Source organism: Gopherus evgoodei, chromosome 16 (genome assembly GCF_007399415.2).
Source record: "Gopherus evgoodei ecotype Sinaloan lineage chromosome 16, rGopEvg1_v1.p, whole genome shotgun sequence".
NCBI lineage: Eukaryota > Metazoa > Chordata > Testudines > Testudinidae > Gopherus > Gopherus evgoodei.
This window is the reverse complement of record NC_044337.1, coordinates 10,579,838-10,594,495: the sequence shown is the minus strand read 5'-3', so window position 1 is coordinate 10,594,495 and position 14,658 is coordinate 10,579,838. Positions and strand designations below refer to the sequence as shown.

The 14,658-nt window shown below is 49.8% G+C and overlaps 1 protein-coding gene across 1 annotated transcript; it reads right to left on the bottom strand.

Annotated features, from left to right (window-relative positions):
• Positions 1 to 871: 871 nt before the first annotated feature.
• Positions 872 to 9,438, bottom strand: TLR4 (toll like receptor 4). The gene is made up of 3 exons (XM_030535573.1): positions 9,279 to 9,438; positions 7,849 to 8,015; positions 872 to 3,455 (listed from the first exon to the last, which is right to left on the bottom strand). The coding sequence occupies exons 1-3, from the start codon at positions 9,381 to 9,383 to the stop codon at positions 1,205 to 1,207; spliced, it is 2,523 nt and encodes an 840-aa protein (XP_030391433.1). The 5' UTR covers positions 9,384 to 9,438; the 3' UTR covers positions 872 to 1,204.
• Positions 9,439 to 14,658: the final 5,220 nt, after the last annotated feature.

Here is a 14,658-nt window from a genome sequence, read left to right as displayed (position 1 = left end):
CACAAGCAGTGGAAGTAAGAGCAGGCCCCCTGAGGCCCTTCCTTCTGCTGGGGCCAAGTGGCTTGGACAGAGAGCTACTGCCAACGCTCTGCAGCTGCCACTCTTGGAGAATCAGGGCCAATCCCTCAAAAGAGCATATTTGGCCAGTGCCCATAACACTGTGAGTGGACAGTAGCTCAGGACTGAGTCCCAGGCAAGAGCACCCCTTAGGAAAGCACTACCACCGCGTTGTTACCTCTCATCCCAAGGCCAGACCAGCTTCGAATGGCTGCAGCCACAGATGGCCATCGGGCCAGTCTGTTCACGTGGAAGCATCCCAGCTACACCTGACACCTTGGTTCACAAGCTCTCCCTTATAAGAGGCTGCTGAACAAAGGGCTTAGAGCAGGGGAAGGCAAACTATGGCCTAGGGGCCCTTCAGATGTTTTAATCCAGCCCTCAAGCTCCTGCCAGAGAGCGGGGTCATGGGCTTGCTCCACAAAGCTCCCAGAAGCAGCAGCACGTCCCCACTCTGGCTCCTATGCTTAGGGGCAGCCACAGGGCTCCGCACGCTGCCTCTGCCCCAAGTGCTGCCCCCACAGCTCCCATTGGACAGTAAATGAGGTGAATGGGGGCGGGGTCTGTGGATGAGGCAGTACGCAGAGCTGCCTGGCCGCGCCTCCACGTAGGAGCCAGAGGGAGGACATGCCACTGCTTCCAAGAGCTGCTTGAAGTAAGTGCTGCCTGGAGCCTGCACCCCAACCCTCTCCTATGCCCCAACCCCTTCCCCAACCCTGATCCCCTTCCCACCCTCTGAACCCCTCGGTTTCACCCTGCTGCACCCCAGAGCTCACCTCCACACCCGCACCCCTACCCCAGCCAGGAGCCCCTTCCTGCACCCTGAACTCCTCATTTCTGGTACCATCCCAGAACCCACATCCCCCAGGCAGAGCGCTCACCCCCAGCCATACCCCAACCCCCAATTTCGTGAGCATTCATGGCCCACCATACAATTTCCATACCCAGATATGGCTCTCGGGCCAAAACATTTGTCCACCCCGGCCTAGAGTTTCGCTGGTTCCCCACTCTCGTACTTCAGGAGAATTAAATTCCTCCAGCTCCAAAGGAAACAACTCCTGGAGACCCAGCTCCTCAACCCCAGTTTTCAGTCAGGGCCAGGCAGAGAGAGCAAGGAACTGGGAAGCACCATCATAGTTTGTTCCCATTAGTTTCCCCCCCTTCCTGGTTCTGTTTTGCCATCTAGCAAGGCTGTTCTCAGCTGCCTCCAGAAGAGGTGCCTGCTTATTTCCCTGTCCTTCCACTCAAGGTAGGTGTTCCTCTTCAGGTAGCGGGACAGCCCCAGCTTGCGTCTCAGCAGCACCTTATCCACATCCTCTAGGACAATCAGGATGATGCCAGCTCTGCCCTCCACGAACTGCCAGGACTGGGCGATCTCAAACTCAAAGCTGCACCACTTGCTCTCCATGAAGTGGTTGGAGATGACGGCGATGACTTTCCTGCTGCTCAGGAACCCTTCGTGGATGATGTTGGAGGCAACAGGCACCCCTGGTGTGAAGTCCCGGTAATGGAGGCAGAGTTGGAAGGGGGGCACTCCCTTCTCCAAGGTCTCGACCAGTTCCTTTCTCACCCACTCAATGTCCTTGCTGGAGTGGATGACAAAGGCGTCGTAGGTGTCGTCCCTGTCTGCGTACCGCCTGCACCCGCTGAGCAGCACCAGCCCATAGTACAGGTTGAAGTAGTATTTGTAAATGAGGAACAAGAACACAACTCCAGTGAGGGCCGTGCCCACATAGACGGCCACCAGAACGGCACTCAGTTGACAGGAGGAGAGGTCAAAGTTCAGCATACTCACATTCTTTAGGTGCTCAGGGCTGTTGCAGACCATCAGCTCGGTGCTCCAGAGCAGCTCCCCATGCTCCTTAGCCCACTTCAGGAAACTTAGGTGGTTGCAGGAGCAGTCCAACAGGTTGTAAGAGAGGTCCAGGTGGACCAAGCTGCTCGGCAGGCTCTCCAGAGCCTTTTCTGTCAAGACAGTCAGCTGGTTGCTGCTAAAGTCCAGGACAGTGAGGGCCTGGAGAGGCTTGTAGGCTGAGTGGTCAAAGGTCAGCAGCTTGTTGTGGCTGATGTTTAGCTTTTGCAATTTACCAAGGGAAGAAAATGTGCTCAGAGACACCTGTATCAATTTACAGCTGGAAACATCCAGGGTGAGCAGCTGGGTCAGTTTCGTGAAGCTGTCACCCAGGTTGTTGTCCTTAAAGGAGTTGCCAGCCATCTTGAGCACTTGCAGGGAGTCTAAGCCACAGAACGTATACTGGGACTCGACATGAGTGTTGGTGTAGGAAATATCAAGGTAGATGAGTTTCCCAAGGGACAGAAAGACAGGGACGGTGCCAAGACTATCCAGCTTCGAGTGCTGAAAGTCCAGAGATACCAGCTCATTGAGAGGCAAGCCTCCGGACATGCTGATTACGGAGTTGAAGCTCAAGTTCAAGTGCTTCAACTTTGGAGTCTCATCCAGGTAAAAGGAGCAGCACTGAATGAAGCTGAGCCGGTTCTCACTTAGATCCAGGACCTCCAGGTTAGGCAGATCCATAAATTTTTGCCGGAAGCCAGTGAGGTATTTGCTCTTGGTGATCCGAAGCACTCTCAGTTCTTTGAAGGAGGACAGCTTCAGGGCAGGCACCTCACTAAACTTGCAGGTCCTGCATTCCAGCTGGTGTATTCTGGAGGCAGTTGGGACCGCTGACACCTGGTTGAGGTAGATATCCACCAGCCGAACAGTGGAGGTGTTGACCAGGCAGTCGAAGAGAGTGTCTGTGCAATTATCAAACCTCTGGAAGCAAATGAACACAAACTCCTGCAGCTGAACCTGACACAGTCCATCCAGGAGCCCATTACTAAAGTCCTCCACTCTCGCAATGTTTCTGAACTCTCCAAGGACTAGTCTGTTGACCTGTAAGCCAGCAAGGCCTTGGATGCAAGCCTTCATAACACTGGTGTTCTCAAAACAAGCCCTCAGAGACAGCTCATGAAGATGAATCCCCTCAAAGGAGCCCAGCTGAATGTATTTTATATCATTCATAGACAACACTAATGTTAGGTTGCGCCCCTTCTCTCCTTGCAAAACATGCAGGTCTCCTATGGAGATAGATGAGATCTTGTTTGATTTAAGGCTCAGGAACTGGAGAAAAGTCAGGTTGGAGAAATATTTGGGGAGCTTCAAAGAGTCTACATTGTTCTTGGCCACATTCAGCTCCTGCAGAGTTTGTAAGTGTCCTATGGGCAGGTCAGCTAGTGAGGATATGTTGTCTTCCACAGCTACCAGCTTCTGCAGAGATGTCAAACTATAGAAGGCTTTTGATCCCAGATGCCAGAGGGGATTTGCAGTCAAAATCAAAGTGAGCAAGTTATGAAGATCCTCAAAAGCATAGTCTTCAATTGTCTGGATGTGACACCTGTTATGCAAGAAAAGAGAACAATATACATGAAGCATTGTCACTTCTGTCACACACACGCACATACGCATGGGTACTGCGTTACTGCACTGGGGACAGACGCCGTGTCATTATGCCAGGTGCAGGTGGGTATGGAGCATTACCAAGCTAGGCAGCTTTGCAGTAGGGTGACCAGACATCCCAATAAAGTCGGGACCGTCCTGATATTTAGGCATTTGTCCCGCATCCTGACCGATGTTTGGGCAGGACGCAATTTGTCTCGATATTATGCGGTACTCAGGTTTTTTCCTTTTTTGTGCTCCACCGCCTGCACTCCCCCCCCTTTTTTTTTGCTCCGCCAGCAACCCCCTGCCCCCTATGTGTCCCAATATTTTCTTCCTCTAATCTAATCTAGTCACCCTACTTTGCAGACACAACATTATCAAATCCAGGGCAATATTATCATACCAGATCTATGTGTGAACACAGCATTATCGCTAGAGATGCAGACCTGCCCAACCAGGCAAAATGAAATCAGCTTTGCGGAAAGGAAATGAATGCTGACATACAGAAGACGTCTCTCATATCTCTTCTGCCCTGCCTAAATCTGGAATCAAATTTGAAAGCAAGGGATTTTCAGAGCTGGCTACTGTGAGGCAGAGTACAGGCTTCCTTTACCGCCTCTCAGTCCTAATCAAAAGCACCCATTGACATTCCAGGGTTTCGTCACCACCAAAAGGTCTTAAAACAGAGGCTGAGCTTGTACAGGGCCCCCAGGAGATCTGGGTACCTCATTCCATTTCATTTTCATGGGAACTGGACTCAATTTCCGCAGGCAGCTCTGACAATCTCAGCCTTCATTTCTGGAATGAAAGGAAACCTTAAACTCAGAAGAGTGCCACAGAGTTACCAACAATCCATGGGAAGACCCTCAATCTACATTATGGTGAATAATGTTGTGTGTGACTGAATCTGCTTGGGGCAGTCTTCAGGATTTGAACCCAGAACCTTCAGTGCTCAAAGCATGAGCCTCTATCGTTTAAACTAACAGATTAAAAACAATCACAGCTGGCAGCAACAGCAGACTCATAAACCTCTTATGTGATTCAGGCATGAAATGTGGAAAATAATCCACATATTCCTAGTATGGGTTACATGCTAACCTCCCCTAGGGAACCTCCTCCTGAATGTCTATGGTCTAGTGGGGTCAAACCCCATGTTGGACACCCATTCTATAAGAATAATACTATCTTGCTTTCCTATAGTGTTTTACATCTACAGATCTATCTCAAGCACTTTACAAAGGAGGACGGTTTCATTATCTCCATTTTACAGATGGGAACACTGAGGCACAAAGTGGTGCCGTGACTTGCCTTTGGTCTCCCAGCAAGCCAGTGCCAAAGCTGGAAATAGAACCCTGGTCTCCTGAGTCCTAGTCTAACGCTTCATTCACTAGGCAACACTGCCTCCATCACTAAATCTCCTATATGACCCATACATTCTATAACCAATCCCACTTGGTTCAGCAGCTGGGTTTAAGCCTGGGAGTTTCAGCACCATACACATGAACCTCTAGCATTTGGCCTAAGAGGTTCAGGTCTGGACTGAGCAGTCCATCCCTATTCAGCAAAGGTAAGCACAGACTTAGTGCTTTGCTGGATAAGGGGTGTACTTAGGCATATGCTAAAAAAAAATGTTGCTGAATTGGAGCTTTAGCCCTTCAGTTCCAGCAGCAGAGGCTCATAAGGAGTCGGGTGCATGTACTGTAGTCTGAGGTGAAAGCTGAGCTCCGATTGCTAGTCTAAAGGAAACAGTCCCTAGAACAACTTAGAACACAGCTTCAGCTCCTAGCATCCGGAGAGGAAGGAGAGGCCGACTGCTCCTCCCGGCAATGAGAGTTAGTGAGGGATTAGCATGTAGGGATACAGGGTTCTACCCTGAACCTCAAAACCTTCATGCTGTGGCTCTGTCTACACTTAAAATGCTCCCCCACTCCATGTAGACACTCACTACACAACGGGAGGGGTTCTCCTGTCGCTGTAGTTCATGTGCCTCACCAGCTGGCAGTAGCTATGGACTCGTCTACGTTATGAATTAGATTGACCCAGCTACGTCACTCAGGGGTGTGAAACATCCACTCCCTGAGCGCCGCAGTTCAGCTGACCTCAGACAGCGGTGGGTCGACGGAAGAATTCTCCCGTTGACATAGCTACCGGCTCTTGGGGAAGTGGATTAATTATGCTGACAGGAGAACCCCTCCCATTGACGCAGACAGTGTCAACCCTTGAACCGCTGCAATGTCATGCCTGTGCTGCAGGAGAGCTCAAGAGGAGACAAGCCCTGGGCTGATGGAAGGATTTTTCCGTTGACCTAGCGCTGTCCACCCCGGGGGTCAGCTGGGATCTATGTTTCACACAGGGGTGGATCTTCCACTCCCCTGAGAGACGTAGCAATGTCCAGGTAAGTTGTCAGCAGAGATCGGCCCTGAAACAGCTCATTGGGCTGGAGGGAGATGGGCCCGGGGCGCTGGAACAATTTTTTGTAGTGGGAGTGCTGAGAGTCATTGAACCAAACTGCAAACCCTGTATGTAATGGAAACCACTTCAAGCCAGGGGGTGTAGCGGCACTCCCCAGCACCTCTAGGTCCAGCCCCTGTGGACCCAGTGACAGATTTCTCTTATGCTCAGAGCGGAATTCATCCCAGAGCAGATATCCCTCATGCGAGGGCAAAGGCGCCACTTGAAACTACAGCTCAGATCTCCTGTGAGCCTCTACTGGGTGGAGAGTCTGAAATGGGCCATCGCAGCTGGAGAGAATTCCCTCATCAGAGGAGATGTGCCAGTAAGTGCTTGGTCTTAATTACCGTGCAAGCTCTGTGAGGTGGGGAGCTTCCCTTCTGATGTGTCTGTAGAGTGCTGCAGGTATCCACGCCTCTATGTAAATAATAGTCATCATTATTATTAACAGAATTCACCACTCCCATTGAATCTATAAAGTGCACTTCAGCTCTATAGGAGTGGTGTCCCTGAGGCTCCACATTTACTGTCTCCGGGTGATCTCCAGGTGAAATGTGCCCTATTTCTTCTCTTGCAGTCCACAAAACGCCACGTGCAACTCACACTCTATCTTGTGCATTGTCACCCAGAATGCAGGCTGTGTAAGACAAATACAGGCTTCACTTACTTGTGAAACACACCTGCAGATTATGTCCTCAGTGACACCCGTTCAACTACTTTACTGCCCATGTGCTGTCAAAACAAGGGGCAGCTGATTGGAACTCAGGAAACAACTCTGCTGCTGATGCACAAGAAGGAATGGACTCCGGCCCATCATCTCTTAGCGGAGTTGTCTCTGACAGTCTAACAGAAGTAGTAAAGCAGAACACATCTGTCACGGAGTCACCGGGCGATGCTTTGGAACTGCTCCCCACCAAGCCAGTCAGGACTTTGGGGAGCCTCCTCTCCCTTGGAGCAGACTTGTTCAGGGCAAGAAGCTCACACAGCTTCACCTCCTGGGTCTCTCCTTGGAGCATTCAGCATCCTCTGCCCCTCCGTGTGCTTCCCACAGCGAGTCCACCCCAGCAGGGTCCTGGGGAAGCCACCGGGTTCTGCACCCCCACTTTGCAGTCAGATGTGACTCTCAGCCAGCCAGTAACACAGAGGTTTATTTGATGACAGGAACAGGGTCTAAAACAGAGCTTGTAGATACAGCGAACCGGACCCCTCGGCTGGGTCCATTCTGGGGGGCAGTGAGCCAGACCCCCAGGTCTGCCCTCCACCCTTGACCCCAGCCAGCTCCAGACTAACAACCCCTCCCAGCCCCTCCTCTCTCCTCAGCCCCTTTCCCGGGCCAGGAGGCCACCTGATCCTTTTGTCTCCAACACCTTCAGCTGACACCTTTGCAGAGGAGGGGCCCAGGCCATCAGTTGCTAGGAGACAGAGTGCCAGGCATTTAGGTGCACTGGCCCTTTGCTCTGCCAGATACTTAAGAACTGCCATGGGGACACTGAGGCACCAACACAGTACTCAGAGAAAACATTAAGAACTTTCCCAGTTCGTCACAGCATCCAGGGAGCAGATCCTTTTAGCAAGAAGCTGCTACCTTCTGCACAGTCAACTCTTCAGAGCTTCTGCCTGGGCATCCCCCAGAAATGAACACAAGTGAAATGAAGTGCAGGAGCTGCACCTTAGAACAGCGTCACTGTGATAGCACTGGACATGAGCCTAAATTATGGAGCAGGATTAGACTCCTTTTTAGCCAGAACCACCCTTTGAGCCACACAGACACAAGAGCAAAAATAACAGTGCCTGTCCCTATGTCAGTGCATTGGCGAGTCTGAAACAGGATCAATCAATGTGACGCAAAAGCCCTGTCTGCATCCAGTAGGACAACACCAATGTGAAAGGTTCCATACCTAGTGAGGTCCAGAAACCTCAGTGCAGGGACTGCTGAGAAATAATTTGAGGTCAGTGACTCCAGCGGGTTGAAACTCAGATCCAAGTTCTGGGTGGAAGGTGGGATTTCAGCTGGAACTCCAGAGAGGTTCAACTCCATGCATCTGTAAGTTATGTTGGTGATCTCCTGCAATATCCACAGAGCCAATCCACAGATCAACATCTAGATTCCCCAAAGTGCTGGAAAGTTAAACAGTTTGCAGGCTAAATATCTCTGTAACAGACAGATCCTCCGGGCCACACTGAGCAACAGGAGGCAACATCATGTACAGTCCAAGCATCTGCATCTATTCTTGTAACAGCATTTCTGCTTCCCAAACCAGTAACCAAGATATTTGCAAGTGTAATTGGGTGCAAGTCCTCTGGGATTGTGCCTATTTATGTCAGAGGCGAATCTGGACCAAACCTTTTAAAAACCAGATTCTTTGTGATGCTGGTAATACACCAGGGAACAGATATACTCACAGACTGTAATAATCCAAAATCAGCATTAAACTTAATTCTTAAAGAACATTGAATGTATTTCTTATAAAGCTCATTTATTTATAAAGGTGACATCTAGAAACAAACAACCAATTTAGCAACAAGTTGCTGACCAGTGGCTGCAAAAACAATTCTGCAACATATTACAGCAATCACCTAAAATATCACAACTTGCAGTAGTAACACTACAGGGTCTGAGGGCTGGTCTGCACTACAGAGTTAGGTTGACCCAAGACAGCTTACATCAACCTAACTATGGAAGTGTTCACACTTCAATTCACTCCCGCCAACACACCTGCACTGCTACGCCGACTTTATAACTCCATGTCTGCGAGCAGCGTAGAATCAAGGTTGATGTAGCTGGGTCGACACAGCGTCAGTGTAGACACCGTGTTGCTTATGTCGACTGTTACTGGCTTTCAGCAGTCATCTCACAATGCCCTACACTGACTGCACAATCAATACAAGTGCTCCTGGTGAGGACTTGCACCGCTGACACAGGGAACAAAGGGCAAACACGCACGAGCAATGTAATTACTGTGGTAGCTGTATGCTGACATAAGTTAGGTCGACTTAATTTTGTAGCGTAGGCATGGCCTGAGTCTATTGCTGTAGGAGAATGGGATTTGTTGGCTTCTCCTTGGGTTAATAACTGCCCCTTAGCAATACCAAGCATATGGAAACAAAGCTACAATAGGTCAAAGCTACTTTTTCTGGTGCTGGGAGTTGGTTTAGACCAGGATTTCCATGGTGGCGTATGCTTTCTGCAAAGCTGCAAAATACTGCTGGCAAAAGACAACACACCCCACAGGAAGATGAGCACCCAGCACATCAGAGACAAATTTGAATAGGCTGGGGAAAGCTGCTCTTGAGAAAAAAAAGATTTGGTTATTTAGAGATCACATACCTCCACACAGGGGTTGAGGCTGCTGGCCATTAACTGCGACAGGAAAAGTGTGGCCAGAGACTGCACAAAACAGGTTGGAAAGGAGAGACCTTCTCTCCCGAACATCTTCAGGAGGTGACCATCCGATGGAAAGAACCATACGTGAAAATGAAAGACTCTAGCAGGACTCTCACTCCACCATCAGTGCCCAGAACCTGTTCCCAACAGCAAAGCGAGGAGGGGGAAGTGAAACTGAAAACAAGTCAGCTCTGAGACATGCTCTGAGAACAACACTCTTCCGTTCTGTTGCTTTTAAAGAAGAGGAAGTTACAGGATTGCATGACCTCATGGGCAAGAAGCCCAGAGGCGCCTGGGTCCCATCAGAGCAATCATTTGATGCCTCAGCTTAACACGAAGTAAAAGGGAACCCACCCCTTTGGAACTCATCTTTCCCAGGGGAGAAAAGGCATCCATCCCACACACTAATACATTCGAATGCAGTAGGTGCATCCAGTGCTGGCCCTGTGTTTCCCCTCACAACGTCTGCCTGCCCGTCGCACCATACAGACTGGCGGGAGGGGTTATACCGGCCATACACAATGCTCCCAACTCAAGCAGAGCAGAGGTCTTCCAGAAATGAGTATGATGGTGCCAGACATGTATAGGGAGCAAAACACGCTGGGTAGGGTGGGAAGTGACCCAGTCGTAAGGAGACTGCTGGTGTGGATTTACACAAAGGAGCTTTCACCTGGCTGGGATGGTCCTTAGGGCACAAAGCATCGGGCTTATCCTTTGTTAAACCCTGCTGCTTGTTCAGATGTATCTACAGCTGTTGGCCAAACTGAGGGCTCTTCATCTCATGCTTTCTGCCCCCAGGATGTTAGATGTCTTTCCTCCTTCTTCCATTCCCCCAATTCTGGACAGCCCTACAGATGTGATTTGTACCAGGATAAAGCAGCTCTGGCCAAACCAGCATTAAGACGCTGTGCCTTCTCGGATGCTGATTCTTGGGAAGAGTTGAAAGTCAGGCCTGGCAGTGCTGGATTCAGACCATTTCCTCCTATCTTGATAAACATATACCCTGTCCGAGGACTCCACTGACAGATTTCAAAGCACTTTGTAAATATTAACTAAAGGTTTTTCTACCCGGGGACATCCAGAAACATTAATCCAAATTATCTAAAGGTGTGAATTTGAAATGAATTAGTTAAACCGCATTCCACCCCATTAAAAAATTGAACTAAACAAAATTAAGGCCACATTAATTCTGAATGAGGTTGTTCACAAAGGAGTTTAATGTGGTTTAACTAATCCACTTCAGATTCATAGGTTAGGTTAATTTCTTGGAGGCCCTCATGTAGATGAGCCAAAATGGTCACAAAACCCCCTGTGAAAGAGAGAAGTGTTATTGTTCCCACGTTTGCTGATGGCTTGTCTACACTCAAATGCTACACAACTTCAAAAAGATCTCACAAAACTAAGTGATTGGGCAACAAAATGGCAAATGAAATTTAATGTGGATAAATGTAAAGTAATGCACACTGGAAAAAATAACCCCAACTATATATACACAATATGATGGGGGTTAATTTAGCTACGAGTCAGAAAAAAGATCTTGGTGTCATCGTGGATAGTTCTCTGAAGATGTCCACGCAGTGCGCAGAGGCGGTCAAAAAAGCAAACAGGATGTTAGGAATCATTAAAAAGGGGATAGAGAATAAGACTGAGAATATATTATTGCCCTTATATAAATCCATGGTACCCCCACATCTTGAATACTGTGTACAGATGTGGTCTCCTTACCTCAAAAAAGATATTCTAGCACTAGAAAAGGTTCAGAAAAAGGACAACTAAAATGATTAGGGGTTTGGAGAGGGTCACAGAAGAGGAAAGATTAAAATGGTTAGGCCTCTTCAGCTTGGAAAAGAGGAGACTAAGGGGGGATATGATGGAGGTATATAAAATCATGAGTGATGTAGAGAAAGTGGATAAGGAAAAGTTATTTACTTATTCCCATAATACAAGAACTAGGGGTCACCAAATGAAATTAATAGGTAGCAGGTTTAAAACAAATAAAAGGAAGTTCTTCTTAACACAGCACACAGTCAACTTGTGAAACTCCTTACCTGAGGAGGTTGTGAAGGCTGGGACTATAACAATGTTTAAAAGGGAACTGGATAAATTCATGGTGGCTAAGTCCATAAATGGCTATTAGCCAGGAAGGGTAAAGAATGGTATCCCTAGCCTCTGTTCATCAGAGGATGGAGCTGGATGGCAGGAGGGAGATCAATTGATCATTACCTGTTAGGTTCACTCCCTCTGGGACACCTGGCATTGACCACTGTCGGTAGACAGATACAGGGCTAGATGGACCTTTGGTCTGACCTGGTACAGCCGTTCTTATATTAACTGCTGTACTGGCATGGATAGAGTGTCTGAGCCCCCAAGGCAGAGATTAGCCAGCAAAACGAATTATTTTGCCAGCACAGTTAAACTACTCCCCCAAAATGACAAACTATGCCACAGGAGGTCTCATTCCATGGCCACCAGGACGTTTGCCGGTATAGCTATCACAGTTGGGTATGTGTGATTTTTTTCCCCCCACACTCTTTGCTGACAAAGCTGAGCTGCCAAAACTTTGGAGTTTAGATCAAAGGGGAGAGGGATAGCTCAGTGGTTTGAGCATTGGCCTCCTAAACCCAGAGTTGTGAGTTCAATCCTTGACGGGGCCATTTAGGGATCTGGGGCAAAAATCTGTCTGGGAATTAGTCCTGCTTTGAGCAGGGGGTTGGACTAGATGACCTCCTGAGGTCCCTTCCAACCCTGATATTCTATGATCAAGGCTCAGAGGTTACTCAGAACATCAGTGGCAGAGCTAGGAACAGGAGTCCTCGCTGAGCACTGCATGTGCTAACCACTAGCCCACGCTCTTCCAGATCCTGCATTGTCTCAGTGGCTGCACAGGTAAGGCCTTTTCCTCCTTGAGAACGCTTATCACCTCACCTGTCCTTAGGGTCTGAGACGAGAATGAACAATCCTGGCACCTGGAGATCAAACGACACAGCGCTCCTCGTGACAGGAGCAGTGCAGCAACGCCTCCCTCTGAGATTGTTCAGTCGTGTGTTTCAGGGTGTTCCTTCAAATGGTGTTCCTCCATCAGGTCCCCACAGTGTTGGGCATTGTGCCGCGCAGCAGGCCGGGCCAGCCCTACAGAGCTTACAATCTAAATAGCCAGGGCACACACAAGGTGGAGGAAGAGGGCTAACGCCCAAGCAGAGGGAACAAGACCATGGTTTTGGTGCATGTGTGGTTTGAATTGGGAGGGGATCAGAAGAGCGAAGGGACATGGTGGGGAAGGGAGAAAGAGGAGCAGGTGTGGAATGAAGCTGAGGGGAACAGACGGTGCGGGAGGGAGAGGATTGGAGCAAAGAGCCAGTCAGCAGAGATCAGAGCAAGTCCAGTTCAAACTCGACAACGTGGTCTGAATGGCCAAAGGTCTCTGCCTTGGCTGCTTCTGAGCTGCTCCGACCGGCTGGAACATCTGGCTGACCCCTCACTGCACTTCTTCCCCATGTTGAGGGCCGAGTGGGAGGGAAGGCACCATCTGGGTCACAGTGACCTCGGGGGGGAAGAGGGGTCTCCCCTGTATGGTTCTGGTCTATTATGGCAGTGTTGGGGGCTGGGTGTTCTGGCAAGGCCCCAGAGCAGCAGACCATGCTGTGTTTCTGCAGTGCTCAGTTGCGGAGGTGAGTGGCTCTACAGAGGATGCAGAGATGGAGAAAGAAGTCTGCCCAGGCACAGTGAATTATAAATACCTCTGTACACAGCGCTAGGTGCGACACTCCGTTCTCCAGGGAAATCATCGCGGGCAGGAAAGCAACAGGGGAGAAAACCACTCTGGGCATCCTGCAGGCAAAGGTGAGCTTGGCTCCAGTTTTCTTGGTCTTTGGCAGGGCCATAGCTATGCCCTGCTTGGCAGTCTTGGGGGGTGGAGGGGGAATAAACAGGCTCCGCTGCACAGCGGGGACTTCCTCCGGAGCTCCTGGGCCAGATTCAGCCCTGCACCGGAACTCAGGCTCACGCAGGGACAGAGGAGAGGCTGCTCGTGCCTTCTCTGTGCCTCTGCTGCTGGCAACCACGTTTCGAGGTGAATTTCTTCCCTAGGGTCTGATCCAGAGCCCATGGAAGTCAGTGGAAATATTCTCATTGACTTCCGTGGGCTTTGAATCTGGCCTCTAGCAAGGAATATTACAAGGGATTTGACCTGTGACCTACTGATACGAAGACAGTAGCACTAAGTTAGAGGAGAATCGTCCTACGTCGGATGTATTTGCCCTATTCCTGGCCTCCAACAATGACCATCATACGTTTTCCTGGATTCTACCCTCTCCCTGACAGTGGGAACTGCTCAGCTATGGCAGGAAATCCTGGCTCATCCCTGGCTATGTTTCATAGGGAGGTTACCTCCCTAGTGGTGCTTATTCAAATAAAGCCCTTCTGCTGTTTACCTAGTCCCCACTGTGCAATAAGCCAGGTACAAGCAGAGTTATAAGCCACGGGGGAGTGGCCCACGGACAGAGCCACTGTGGACATGCCGCTTCATTGGGTAGAGGGGGAGCACAGGAGCACGGTGGGAGGAGTTGTTGCCCAGGAAAGAGGACGCACAGAGATCTCATCTCGAATAAAGGCGAGATGAGTTCCTGTTTTGCACCCTAGCCTTTGTTTCTGGCGGGTCCTCACAGCAAGCCAGACCTGGAGCCAATGCTTAAACCGATCAAAATAAAACACATCCTGTCATTTGCTGACAGATCCTCACCTCCCCTGCTCCGGCACTGGCAGCTTGACTCAGCTCCGCCGGCGTGCATCCGTGTTATTGTAGGAGTCCGAATCCTCCGCTTAGCAATGCTTGGCCTGTTCCATCTGCCTACCAGCAACTTTTTCCCCAAACCCAGCTTAGCAGCCAACCTCTCAGGCTCTTCCCCCTCATCCCCGACCCAGGGCACCTTTTCCCCTGTTGGTTTTGTTTTGAATCGTACCAACTCACCGGGGTGACACATTTCAGTTCGATGTATACGGGGTACACAGCTGTACACAGTGGCTTGGCTCACAGAGGATAAGTAGGACCAAAAGAAAGGAAGTTAACGCTGGACAACGCGAGATGCAGAGACATGCCGGGGGAAGATGGAGCAGAGTCAAAGCCAAGGAAGTTACCAAGGCGAAAGGGAGCGTAGATAGCCACACAGAGAGTGCTGCACACAAGCTGCAGGGAGGGGATGGAGGAGGCTAAGGCCTTGTCTACCAGTTATATAGCTTTATCCAACTACAAGTGTCCACCCTGGCAGTTACTGGGATCACTGTATCAGTTTAAACTCACTCCTTAGGACAGGTTACACCAAGAAAC